The sequence below is a fragment of the Chiloscyllium plagiosum genome, chromosome 10 (genome assembly GCF_004010195.1).
Source record: "Chiloscyllium plagiosum isolate BGI_BamShark_2017 chromosome 10, ASM401019v2, whole genome shotgun sequence".
NCBI lineage: Eukaryota > Metazoa > Chordata > Chondrichthyes > Orectolobiformes > Hemiscylliidae > Chiloscyllium > Chiloscyllium plagiosum.
Window position 1 is genome coordinate 36,904,303 of NC_057719.1, and position 12,435 is coordinate 36,916,737.

At 39.0% G+C, this 12,435-nt stretch overlaps 1 protein-coding gene across 1 annotated transcript in view; it reads left to right on the top strand.

Annotated features, from left to right (window-relative positions):
• Positions 1–12,435, top strand: part of degs2 (delta(4)-desaturase, sphingolipid 2) — a 58,672-nt gene that overhangs the window by 10,916 nt on the left and 35,321 nt on the right. Inside the window, exon 2 of the mRNA XM_043697423.1 lies at positions 3,672–4,414. Coding sequence (XP_043553358.1) covers positions 3,672–4,414 — 743 coding nt within the window. The remainder of the gene's footprint in view (positions 1–3,671; positions 4,415–12,435) is intronic.

Sequence of the window (12,435 nt, forward strand, 5' to 3'; positions counted from 1 at the left end):
TACGTGCTGACCACTTCCTGATGGGCTTGTGGTCAAAGGTGTTTTTCTTCATAAATTTGTCCACGAAGGACAGGTGATACGGAACGGTCCACTACTACTCAACTACTCGGAGTGTTCTGCGGCGGCGAGGCCAGGCCCATCCTTCGCAACACCGGGGACAGGTAGAACCTCAGTACTAGTGACACTTGGTGTTTGCGTACCGGGGATCCACACACAGCTTGATGCAGCCACACACAAAGGTGGCCATCAGGGTGAGGGTGGCATTGGGTGTATTTTTTCCCCCGTTGCCCAGATCTTTGTACAGCGAGTCCCTTCGGACCCGGTCCATCTTTGACCTCCATATGAACTGGAAGATGGCCCGGGTGACTGCAGTGGCACAGGTTCTGGGAATAGTCCAGACCTGACTAATACTGTCAAAGATAAATTCCCAGAATTGGTACAAGATGGATTTCTGGAGTAGCACATTGAGGAGTCAACTAGCGATCATGCCCTTTAGAGTTAGTGTTAAATAACAAGAAAGGGGTGATTAATAATCTTTCCATAAAGGAGCCTTTGTAAAACAGTGACGATAATATACCGAAATTTCACATTGGTATAAATTCAATGTAGTTCATTCTGAAACAAGGGGTCTTAAATATGAGGAAAGGAAGCTATGAAGAGCAAGTTAGCTATGGTGAATTGGGAAAATACCCTAAAATATTTGTTAGTAGAGAGGAAATGGTTGTATATTATGACAATACCACATGATCTACAGCAGATACCTACAGGGCAGCATAGTGGATCAGTGGTGAACACTGTTGCCTCACCGTGCTAGAGACCTATGTTCAATTTTCAGTCTTGGGCAACTGTTGTGTTCTCTCCATGATTGTGTGGGCTTCCTCCAGGTGCTCTGGTTTCCTCCGACAGTCCAAAGATGTGCAGGTTAGGTGGATTAGCCATGCTAAATTGCCCATTGCTTATACACTGTCGGAATTTCATTACTAAATGACAAATATATTGCTCTAAGGCTCAAACACCCAAAGTGAAAGGTGAATCAACAATGGCGAACATGATAAGTTAAAAATTGCATTAGATCAATGGGCATTGTTTACAAGGAAGCCATTATGAGTGATAAGTCTAAGTATTGGCAGTAATTTACATTGCCGCAAAGGTGTAAAAATTTGATGAAAAAATGGAAAATAAGTTTGTGAGAAACATAAATGCAGACTATAAAAGCTTCCTTAAGTATGTGAAATGGACAGGATTAAGACACATGTGGTCCTATTACAAAGGAGACAAGAGAATTTCTATTGGAGAACAGGGAAATGACAGATAAAATACACAGTTATTTTGCATTACTTTCACTGAAGAAGATACAGAACACCTTCCAGAGATGCTAAGTAATCAATGGGTATTTAAAACTGAGCAGCAAAAAAAAATCAAGAAACAGTCATTGAAAAACTAACTGGTTGAAAGCTGAGCAATCAGATGATTTGAGAACGCTGAAGGAGGCGGCGATAAAGATTTGAAATGCATTGGTGGTTATCATTCAAAATTCTGTTACTTTTGGAACAGTTCCTGCAGACTGGAAAATAACAAACATAAGCCCACTGTTTCAAAAGGAAGTGGGAGAATGGAGAACTACAAAGCTGTTTTCCAGCTTTGATGTCAGTAGTTATGGAAAATATTTAAATCTATTAAAAAGGATGTGATAACTAGGCATTTAGAAACAAATAATAAAATTGAGAAGAATGTACATGGATTTATGAAAAGGAATCACATTTGACAACTGGTTGACGTTTGTTGAGGATATTATTTGTAGCATTGTTAATGGAGAACTAGCGATGTGCGTTTGGATTTTCAGGAGTTTTTGATGAGGTTCAACACAAGAAGTTAGTAAATAAAATTAGAATGCATGGAATTGGTAAAAGTATGCTAACATAGATTGAGAGTTAGTTGACAAGTAAGAAAGCATGTGTAGGAACAAACAGATATTTCTCAGACAGGCTGTAACTAGGGTTAGGTCAGTGCTAGCTCCACGGCTATTCACAATTAGATTAGATTCCCCTACAGTGTGGAAACAGGCCCTTCAGCCCAACAAGTCCACCAATCCTCCGAAGAGTAACCCACCCAGACCCATTTCTGACTAATGCATCTAACACTATGTGCACTTTAGCATGGCCAATTCACCTGACCTGCACATCTTTGGATTATGGGAGGAAACTGGAGCACCTGGAGGAAACCCACACAGACACGGGGAGTATGTGCAAACTCCTCACAGACAGTTGCCCAAGGTTGGAATCGAACCTGGGTCCCTAGCACTTTGAAGCAGCAGTGCTAACTATTGAGCCACTGTGCTGCCTCCAAAAAGAGCAGCTCAGACTCCTTCGAGCTAGAAATATTTTAAAATAATTTTGATATGGGGATCAGTTGTAATTGTTTAATGTTTACTGATGACAGAATACCAGTTGAGAATGTAAGTTATGAGGAGGGTGCAGGGAGACTTCAGGAGGAGATGAACAGTCTACCAAAGGGTGACAACCTTTGGATAAGGGATAGGCCACTTAAAGCTGAGATGAGGAGAAATTTATTTGCTCAGAGAGTGGGGAATCTTTGGAATTCTCTACCACAGGGGGTTGTGGGTGCTCAACCAATGAGCATGTCCAAAATAGAAATCAATTCTGGAGGCTAATGACATCAAAGCATATGGAAATACAGCAGGAGGCTCGATGGGCTGAATGGCCAACTCCTGTTCCTATGTTCAATCTTCCTTTGAAATCTTGAGCCTCCACTTCCCCAAGTTTTTCCTCCATCCCTTTTCCAATTGCCTGAAGATCGCGCTCACTTCATTTGATGGGAACAATTTATTTATGACTGTCAACTGATGGGTTGCTCCCACCTACTGTCTCTTAGATTATCCCTATTATCTTTTGGTAGGAGACTGTAAGGATGTGGGAGTTAAGTCTTCTCATCCTAAACTAAGGTAACTCACGAAACGTTTCTTGTTCAGCTTTACACTCTGTGATATTTATGCCAACTTCTAGTTAGTCTTAGATTTTATGGGCTCTCATAAGCCATATGATAAGGAAAACCACAAACATCACTGAATCTAAATAACTCAGTGGAAGCCCAATTCAGAATTCAGAGTTGGAGTTCCAGTCTGCAATTGCTGGATTATATGGGTTCAAACTCTACACCTTCTAATTCAGAGGTACCAGTCCGTCCTTTTGCCCATTTGAGTCTCAGAATGTTGGTTAAAATTTGAAGTCACTTGTAATTAAATAGCCAATTGACTCTCACTAGCAAAACTCACAACTCAACAAAGCCTTCATGTCCAGGATGGCAAAGAGGGTGCAACACTCAAATTGTGTATGTATCATTAAAACGATACAATTAGCATTAATAGCACTGAGCTGTGCTGACATTATACCTAACCATTGTGCTTCTCTATCTCTATATTCTCCTTTATGAGATTGTTTAAAAACTACACCTTTTGGTCACCTATTCTAATTTCTGCATTTGTGGCTCTAAATACTGTTTCTGTGAAGCACCTTGGAAGACACTATAATGAATAAACATTGCTGTTGTTATGATATACTATATTTTACAAAATATTTTAATGTTTGATCACTACATGTGTTAGAATTGTAGTCAATAATATTTGTTATACTGTATTTTGTTTTGTTCTGCAGCTAAGTATCCAGAGATCAAATCACTGATGGGACCCGATCCTAATCTAAAATGGATTGTGTTTGGAATGGTCCTTACGCAGACCATTGCATGCTTCTTTGTGAAAGATTTGTCTTGGAAATGGATTATATTCTGGGCTTATGCCTTTGGAGGTGCTGTCAACCACTCACTGACTCTGGCCATTCACGATATCTCTCATAATGTTGCATTTGGCAATAAGCTGGCAAAATGGAACCGATTGTTTGCAATGTTTGCTAATCTACCAATTGGAATGCCGTATTCTGCATCTTTCAAGAAATACCACATAGATCACCATCGATACCTGGGAGGTGATGGCTTAGATGTAGACATCCCAACAGAAATGGAAGGATGGTTCTTCTGCACTCCATTTCGCAAAACGATTTGGCTTATTCTCCAACCCCTTTTTTATGCGCTCAGGCCCCTTTATGTTAACCCTAAACCCATTACAAGGTTAGAGGTGTTGAATGCTGTGGTGCAGTTTGCATATGATTTTCTCATCTACTACATGTGGGGCTTGAAACCAATAGTATACTTGGTGGCAGGCTCACTTCTATGTATGGGTATCCATCCAATCTCTGGACATTTCATTGCCGAGCATTACATGTTTCTGAAGGGGCATGAAACCTACTCGTATTATGGTCCTCTCAACTGGATAACCTTCAATGTTGGATACCATGTTGAACACCATGACTTTCCCAGTATTCCTGGCAGTAAACTACCATTGGTAAGTAGAGAAATAATTTTAGGACCTACCTGCTGGTTGAGTAAGTGCATCATATAAGCTGGTACTGAATTGTACAGTGTAGGAAGATCCCAGGTTCATGACATAATATGGGTTGTGGTAGATAAGCTTCGTTAAGGTAACAACAAAGGGACTAAAGTTTACTGGAGTATCCTAGGTTATAAAGAAGACTAAATCAATCTATATTACTGTTTCTGGCGCAGTGATCTTAACTGCAAACAGATTGCTACACCCTGACATGAGTCAGCACTGTCAAGGGAATACTGGAGCAATATATTGATATAGAAAACATTATGACAATTTAACTAAGTGTATTTCCATGGTGGCCAGCACAAGGCGTTTGTAATAATCATCTAATTTTCATTAATACTACTGCATTGTGTGTACTTACAATTCAACTTAATAAAGATGAAGTATTTTCTTTTAACTACAAAGCCCGAGTGCTGAAATTAAGGTAGTTTAAGTCAAATAGCTGAATTCTTACAGCCAAATTGTGTGATGACTGTGATTATTGCCGTGTTTAGCTGCTCTAGTCTACGGTATAGCTGTCCCTGTCTGATGTCTAAATCTGTCACCTGACTTGGTTAAGAGGCTATTATTGCATTTTGACAGAAGAGAAGAGGAAAACTTCTGGACAGTGCAGAGTGTAACATTTCTATCTGCTATGTACTGATTGCTTAGAGTAAAAGAAGCAGGAGTAGGTCACAGAGCTCTCAATCCTGTATTGTTAGTTATTAAATCAGGATAACTATTTTATTCCCAATAATTAATCCTACAATGTCACTCATGTGTAAGTATTTCTATGTATAGCTCTAAATGTTTAATAAGGACCATGTTACAATTCAAATTATTAAAAACTACTAGTATTGCTCAACGATTTGTAATTTTTTCTCATGTTTATCTCCTGTTATTGTTCTTTAAATTTACCTAAGATTTTGCTCCTATTGACAGAGAATACATAAAAAAGCTATTGGACATTTGATTTCTTTCAATCATATTTTTTGCCATTTTAAGAGCCCTCATTGTTTCTGTGCCATTTCGGATGAAAAGTTTCTGAAAAGCCTCGCTCCAAATATTCAAAGTTGGATGCACAATCCTGATTATTTGGAAGGCCGATAGGTGCTGTTGGGAAAACGTTGTGTTTTTTTAAAGAATTATTCTAGATTATTTTTATACTTTTGCTTTTTGGTCTTTTCTTGTTACCACTCAAACCACATTAATGTGTTGCAAATGACATCGTTCATGTTGTAGTGCTAAAAGCAGACAATGGACAATGAGTGACAATGTCTCTTTGATAAGTTGGTGGAACAAGCTGACTTTGTTACATGTATATCTTGGGAACCATGGTGGACGCACAATGTACAGTTAATTTAACAATGCCAATAAAAAATCAATTTCTGTGCATTATTTTTAAGATTTATTAAATGCAAGGTGTTTGAATATTGATACTTGTATTTATAGATTGAATGATTAGATTCAGGTTTCATGTGCTAAAATATAAAATTCAAATGTTAAAATCTAATTTCAAACACACTAAATAATTTCTGAAATATTATTCCTAAATCTCTTTTATTTTCATGGAAGTGACATCAGGACAATATTTGCATTGTATTACAATAACAATTAGAGGACTAGGAAGTACTACATATAAACAAGCCATGGTGGCTCAGTGGTTAGCACTGCTGCCTCACAGTGCCAGGGATCTGCATTCGATTCCACCCTTGGGCGACTGTCTTTGTGGAGTTTGAACATTCTCATTGTGTCTGCGTGGGTTTTCTCTGGGTGCTCCAGTTTCCTCCCACAATTCAAAGGTGGACAGGTTAAGTGATGCTAAATTGCCCATAGTGTTCAGAGATGTGTAGGATAGGTGCAATGGTCAGGGATAAATCTAGAGCAACAGAGTAGAGGGAATGGGTCTGGGTGGGTTACTCTTCAGAAGGTCACTGTGGACTTCTTGGGCCAAATGGCATGTTTCCACACTGTAGGGTTTCTATGAAAGCAGATACATCTTTGTGGTTCATGACAGTCTCAATTTACCATCCACAGGATCCTATGTAGATTAACCTTACTAATTTTCAAATTATTACTAATGGCCTATACCGTAGAAACTTATAGATGTTAAATGTTTTAAAATGACCCAAACTGATTCAGTAATCTGATAATCTCACCCATATAGACCATTATGGCAACTGTATCTGGGGGACAAAAAATTACCATAGAGGGAAAATGGTTTGATTTTGTATTGTTGTTTGGGAAAAAGAGAATTGTTGGACCGCTTTAATGGTTTAATGGTATTTATTCATTTATAGATGGTCAACTGTTGTCATTTTAAGGCTCCTTGGTTTGTTACATTATTGGTTAAAATTTGAGCCACATTGTCTGTCCACATTGCAATGAATGTTTAGAATATTTTATTATTATTATGAGAGAACATGGGTTCTGACATTGAGGTAATTGGATTTTGTCTGTGAAGGTGACTTATTTCTTTGAAAGGTCAGAAACTAATTTTTCTTTAGCGCTGAGTCAAAACAGCATAATCCAAGAAGTCATGCAATTCAAGCTAAGTGACTACACAACCTATGAAACTAAAATATAGTGGATGCTGGAAATCTGAATCAAAAACAAAAAACATTGGAGAAATTTAGAATGTCTGGCAGTATCTGTGGAGAGAGAAACGGAGTTAATATTTTGAGTCTGCATGATTCTTCTTTGATTCTGAAGTGAAGACAGAACTATGGTCTGAAGTTCTGAATGAAGCAGCAAGTTGCTATAAAGGTAAGGCAAGACAGAGGTGCTGTGAACATCAAGGTATGCACAAAGTGAGTTAGGCTGAAAAAGGGTCACTGGCCTTGAAACATTGACTCTGCTTTCTCTCTACTGATGCTGTTAGACATGCTGAATTTCTCCAATAATTTCTGTTTATCTTAAGTTTCTTAAGAGGTTTTGACAGGGCATGTTTGAAGAGGTTGTTGTGCCTTATGGGAGAATCTCAGACCAGAGGGCATAAGTTTTTAAGAGAGAGATGAGGAGGAAATTCTTCTCTCAGATGTTAGTGTATTTGTGGAATTTTCTGCTCCACTGGGTTATAGAGTCATAGAGTCATGGATATGTACAGCACGGACACAGACCCTTTGGACCAACTGGTCCAAGCCGACCAGATAAGCCAACCCAATCTAGTCCCACCTGCTAGCACCTAGCCCATATCTCTCCAAACAATTCCTATTCATGTACCCATCCAGATGCCTTTTAAATGCTGTAATTGTACCAGCCTCCACCACTTCCTCTGGCAGCTCGTTCCATGCACGTACCACCCTCTGCGTGAAAAAGTTGCCCCTTACGTCCCTTTTAGATCGTTCCCCTCTCACCCTAAACCTATGCCCTCTACTTCTGGTTGATGAGGTTGGATTGTTATGTATATTTGAGGATGATATTGACAGATTTTTAATCAGGATCGATATCAAGAATTATGAGCAAATGGCAGGAAAGTGGAATTGAGAATTATCAGATCAGCCATGATCTCAATGAATGGTGGAACAGACTTGATGGGCTGAATAGCCTGCATCTGCTTCTACGCCTTATGGTCTTATGGGAATTAAATCATTATCTTAAAAGGAAACATTTGTAAGAAGACAGGGAAAAAGCAAGGGAGTAGCATGAAGTGAACTATTTCTTCAGACAGCCAATGCAGAAAGGATAGTTTCCTTCTGTTGTCATAATCATTCTATGATTCTCCTTCAATCTTAGTTATAGCAATTTGCTCAAATTTCAATAGAAAATCAACAACATATATCATGTAGATTGCTGAGAGTTTTGCTTTGTGATACCAGTAGAACATTGCTGGACCTACCTTCAGTTGAGTATGCCTACTTTCACAGACACTGGACCCTTTGTGATTGTAGATCTCTGAGTATCCTGTATCTGGGTAGTTGTCCTTTGGGTATAAGAGTCCTGTCCTTTGCATTATACTGCCTACATTATCCAGCCCCTTATGAAGTGTATTCTGTTCCACATAATTGTCAAATCGATGTGGTCCAGTGGTTAGCACTGCTGCCTCAGAGCACCAAGACTCTGAGTTTGATTCCAGCCTCAGGCGACTGTCTGTGTGGAGTTTGCACAGCCACCCTGCATCTGCGTGGGTTTCCGCTGGGTGCTCTGGTTTCTTCCCACAGTCCAAAGATGTGCATGTTAGGTGGATTGGCCATGCTAAATTGCCCCATAATGTCCAGGGATATGCAGGCTAGGTGGATTAGCCATAGTAAAAATGCAGGGATAGGATAAGCGTTTGAGTATGGTGGAAAGCTATTTGGAGGGTCAGTGCAGACTCAAATGTGCTGAATAGCCTCTTTTCATATTGTGGGGATTCTTTGATTCTATATGAGTATGTGAGGTATAAGGTGCTTCATTGCCTGCTAGTAATTCCTCAGATTCTGAACTTTTGTAATCAATCTCAATTTTTTTTTATTCATTCATAGAATGTAGTTGTTGCTGGCTGGGCCAGCATTCATTACTACTCTCTCTTTGCACTTGAACTGAGTGGATTGATAGGACTACTCCGTGGGAAACAAGAGTCAACCACATTGCTGTGGATCTGAAGCTGCACATAGGCTAGGCCAGGTGCAATGACAGATTTCCTTCTCCAAAGGGTACTAGTGAAGCAAATGAGTTCTTTTTTTTTATCATGCTTGACAACATTTATATGGTCATCAATAATCCAGCTTTTAATTTCAGATTTTATTTGATTTCAAACTTCACCTTCTGCTAGGATGGAATTCAACCCCATGTCCAAAGACCATTAGATAAAAAAAAACAAAAAGAACTGCAGATGTTGGAAATCTGAAACAAAAACATAAATTGCTGGAAAATCTTAGCAGATCTGGCAGCATGAGTGGAGAGAAATCAGAGTTAACATTTCGGTTCCAGTTCCCAAGAGCAATAGCCAGGCTCTATGGATTATTAGGTCTGTGACACTATCATTATTCCTCTGCAAATCATATTCAATGTTTCCTTTGTGTCTTTTGCATGGAAGGCCTGCTCAGCGGCAAAGAAGCTACATTTGTAGCAATAAAGTGTCTTACTCCAGCTTTTTGCCTGGAAACACCACTCTTTTCAGTGACTTCGGTGAGTTGTCATCTTTGAACTTGAAACGAGTAGAACTTTCATGCTCCCTAACCTTGCTTTGATCCTTACTATTGAGTGAATCCAAATAAGATTTTCATCAATCTGCTCCACAGACTGTGGAGATTCAATCATTACCTAATATGGCACAATTGAATGAATCTGGGTAGTGCACTCATTACCCTCTTGTGACTAAACCCTCTTGTGACCATTCCTACCTCTCAAACTGATTATTATCATCATCTTCAACTTCTAAGTGTTAGGCATCACTTTAAAATCTCTGCTGCTATGCTTTTGGTCATTCATTGTATAGTGATATTTGGAGTCACATCTGTAGCACCTGCTAACTATTCCCCAGGCATTTCTGGGGCTTATTTGCCTATTGTCTGTCAGATCAGCTAAAAATAGCTTCATGCTTATTCTTTCCAGATATTGTACTGATGCCTGCACCTTGTAAATGAAGTGTCTTGAAATGCTGCAAATATTGAGCCCTCCATCCTTTGTGACATCACAAAATGTCCTGTTTGCATCACTAAGGATGCTGGAAATGACAGCTTCCCCATAATATTTTTAAAGTAGTAGACACTTGATTCAAAAAGGTGTCTTTTTGTAAAAGAACAAAACACTAATTAAGACCAAAAGCCTAACCACATAACGTTCAAGGATATAGGACAAGTACAGGAAATTGGGATTAACACACCTTTAGTGGTAGACATGTCAGTACAGATGTAATAGGTCAAAAGGGCCTCTTCTATGCTCTATGACCCTATGAATCTACATACAACACATGAGCATAATTCAATAATTCAAATGAGAGCCCTGAGAAAATAATCTCTCAATTGAACTTAAGCAATCTTTTCCACAGTCTGTTAAAGTTCATATTATATTTCTCTGTGCAATGACTTCAAAAATCTATCAAAGTTTGACTATGCCTTGTAGATATCTAACAGATCAACGTTTCTGTAAATTTCATCCATGAATTTTAAGAGAATACTTAAGTCTTCATCAATGTTCAACTGATGGACATCTAATTCCCAAAGTATTTTGCTTCTGATTTTACTGTTGTTAAGAAGTAACAGTACCAAAGTAGTACCCTGTTTTCTGTTTGCTAAGGATGTGCACATATCTACTTCATTTTCCCATTGAGTTCAGATTCAGAGTAGTTTGGTGGGTGGATCTAAACCTAACAACTTAGCTTATGTGACTTTCAGCCATTCTTCATAAAAGTAACTCAAGATTATAAGGTTCTGTCTGATTTTTCTTTTCTTAGCTTCCAATCTTCACCTTCAGGAGACCATCCTTTGCTAAATTTTAAATAATTCTGAAATCTGACAGTGAGGTAGGAAGCCAGATGCAATTTTTTTAGTTACTGCTACATTTATTAGCAGAATGCCACATTGTATATGTTTGCCTCCTCCCTAATGAACAAGAAAAGTCCCCCAAGTCCCTCTTTCTTCTTTTCCTAAACAAATCAACTGAATAAACTACTGATCAATCTTTGAAAGGGTATTGCAACTTACAAGTCTTCCTTTATTTTGTCCAAGGTACTTAATCAATCAATGTTCTTCATGTACCTTCATGTTCCTTATCCTTAATAATACAATGATCACAGTCTTCAGACCAGCTTTGCTGTGATCTCGCCTGTGATTCCCCACTGTGACACCTTCTTGGAGATGGCCATTACCCAGCATTTGTGTGGAGCAAATGTAACTTGCCACTTGTTAGCCCAAGCCTGGATGTTGTCCAGATGGTTTAGCATTTGGACATGGACTTCTTCAGTGTCTGAGGAGTTGTGAAAGATCCTGAATATTGTGCAATTGTTGGCAAACATCCCCACTTCTGACCTTATGGTGGAAGGAATGTCCTAGCTTGTTTACTGGGTTTTGCAGAAGGGTGGGTCTGTAAAGCCAAATGAAATATGCAAGGAGCACATTTTCAAACAGGACTAGGCATAATTCATAGCCTCATTTATTTCTCACTCTCCTCATCCAATGCAGCCAGCAGTTGTGAAACTACCTGGTAGAAATGCCACCCCGTAAAGTAATAGTCAGCTTATCCACAGGTGACGGGCAATAAATGCTTGCCCACATCTCATGAGTGAATAAAAAAAACTGAGCTAATTAATGTTGGGTTTACGTTCCTTTAGGATGTTCCATAAAATAAGATCTGTAGGGAACTGAAATTATACAGTCTACCTGTTTTACATATTGGCAAGAAAAAGAGCCAGCTTTTGGAAGCCTGAGGCCGTTAACTAACTGCCATGAAGTCTCTGTAGGAAATATTTCTACTTGTTTCTCAGATCTTTAGTTATCAAGAGGCTTCTATTAGATCAGCATGATATAACTGTCTCTCATCAATAAAAGAGAAATTAACTCTCCTTGGAGGTGGGGAAGATATTCCCTGTGGTGGGAATGGCAATGGCTTGTTGCTCATCAATTGGGCTTTTGCCCGAAACGTCAATTTTGCTGCTCGTCGGATGCTGCCTGAACTGCTGTGCTCTTCCAGCACCACTAATCCAGAATCTGGTTTCCAGCATCTGCAGTCATTGTTTTTAGCTCATCAATTGGAGGCAAGCAGCCAATAAAATCAATTAATTTGCCTATTGCTAGCCATTTTACCATGTTATTGCATTTTACCAACATTAGATTCACCCCGTCAAATAAGCTGGATGTGGAAGGGTGCCTTCCTGTTAATGCTTATGTTTATCAAAATATTTTAGGAGCTATATTGTTATGCGCGTATAAATAGGATGTCACTACTGCTCTTCTTTCTGTGTAATAACGCAAAATGTAGTGGGCTGCAATGCCAATTTGAGTGGTACATTAGATGTCAGCATTTTGCCCAGAAGTGTGCTTATTTCCAGGAACCACAGGGTGGAACATAATGGC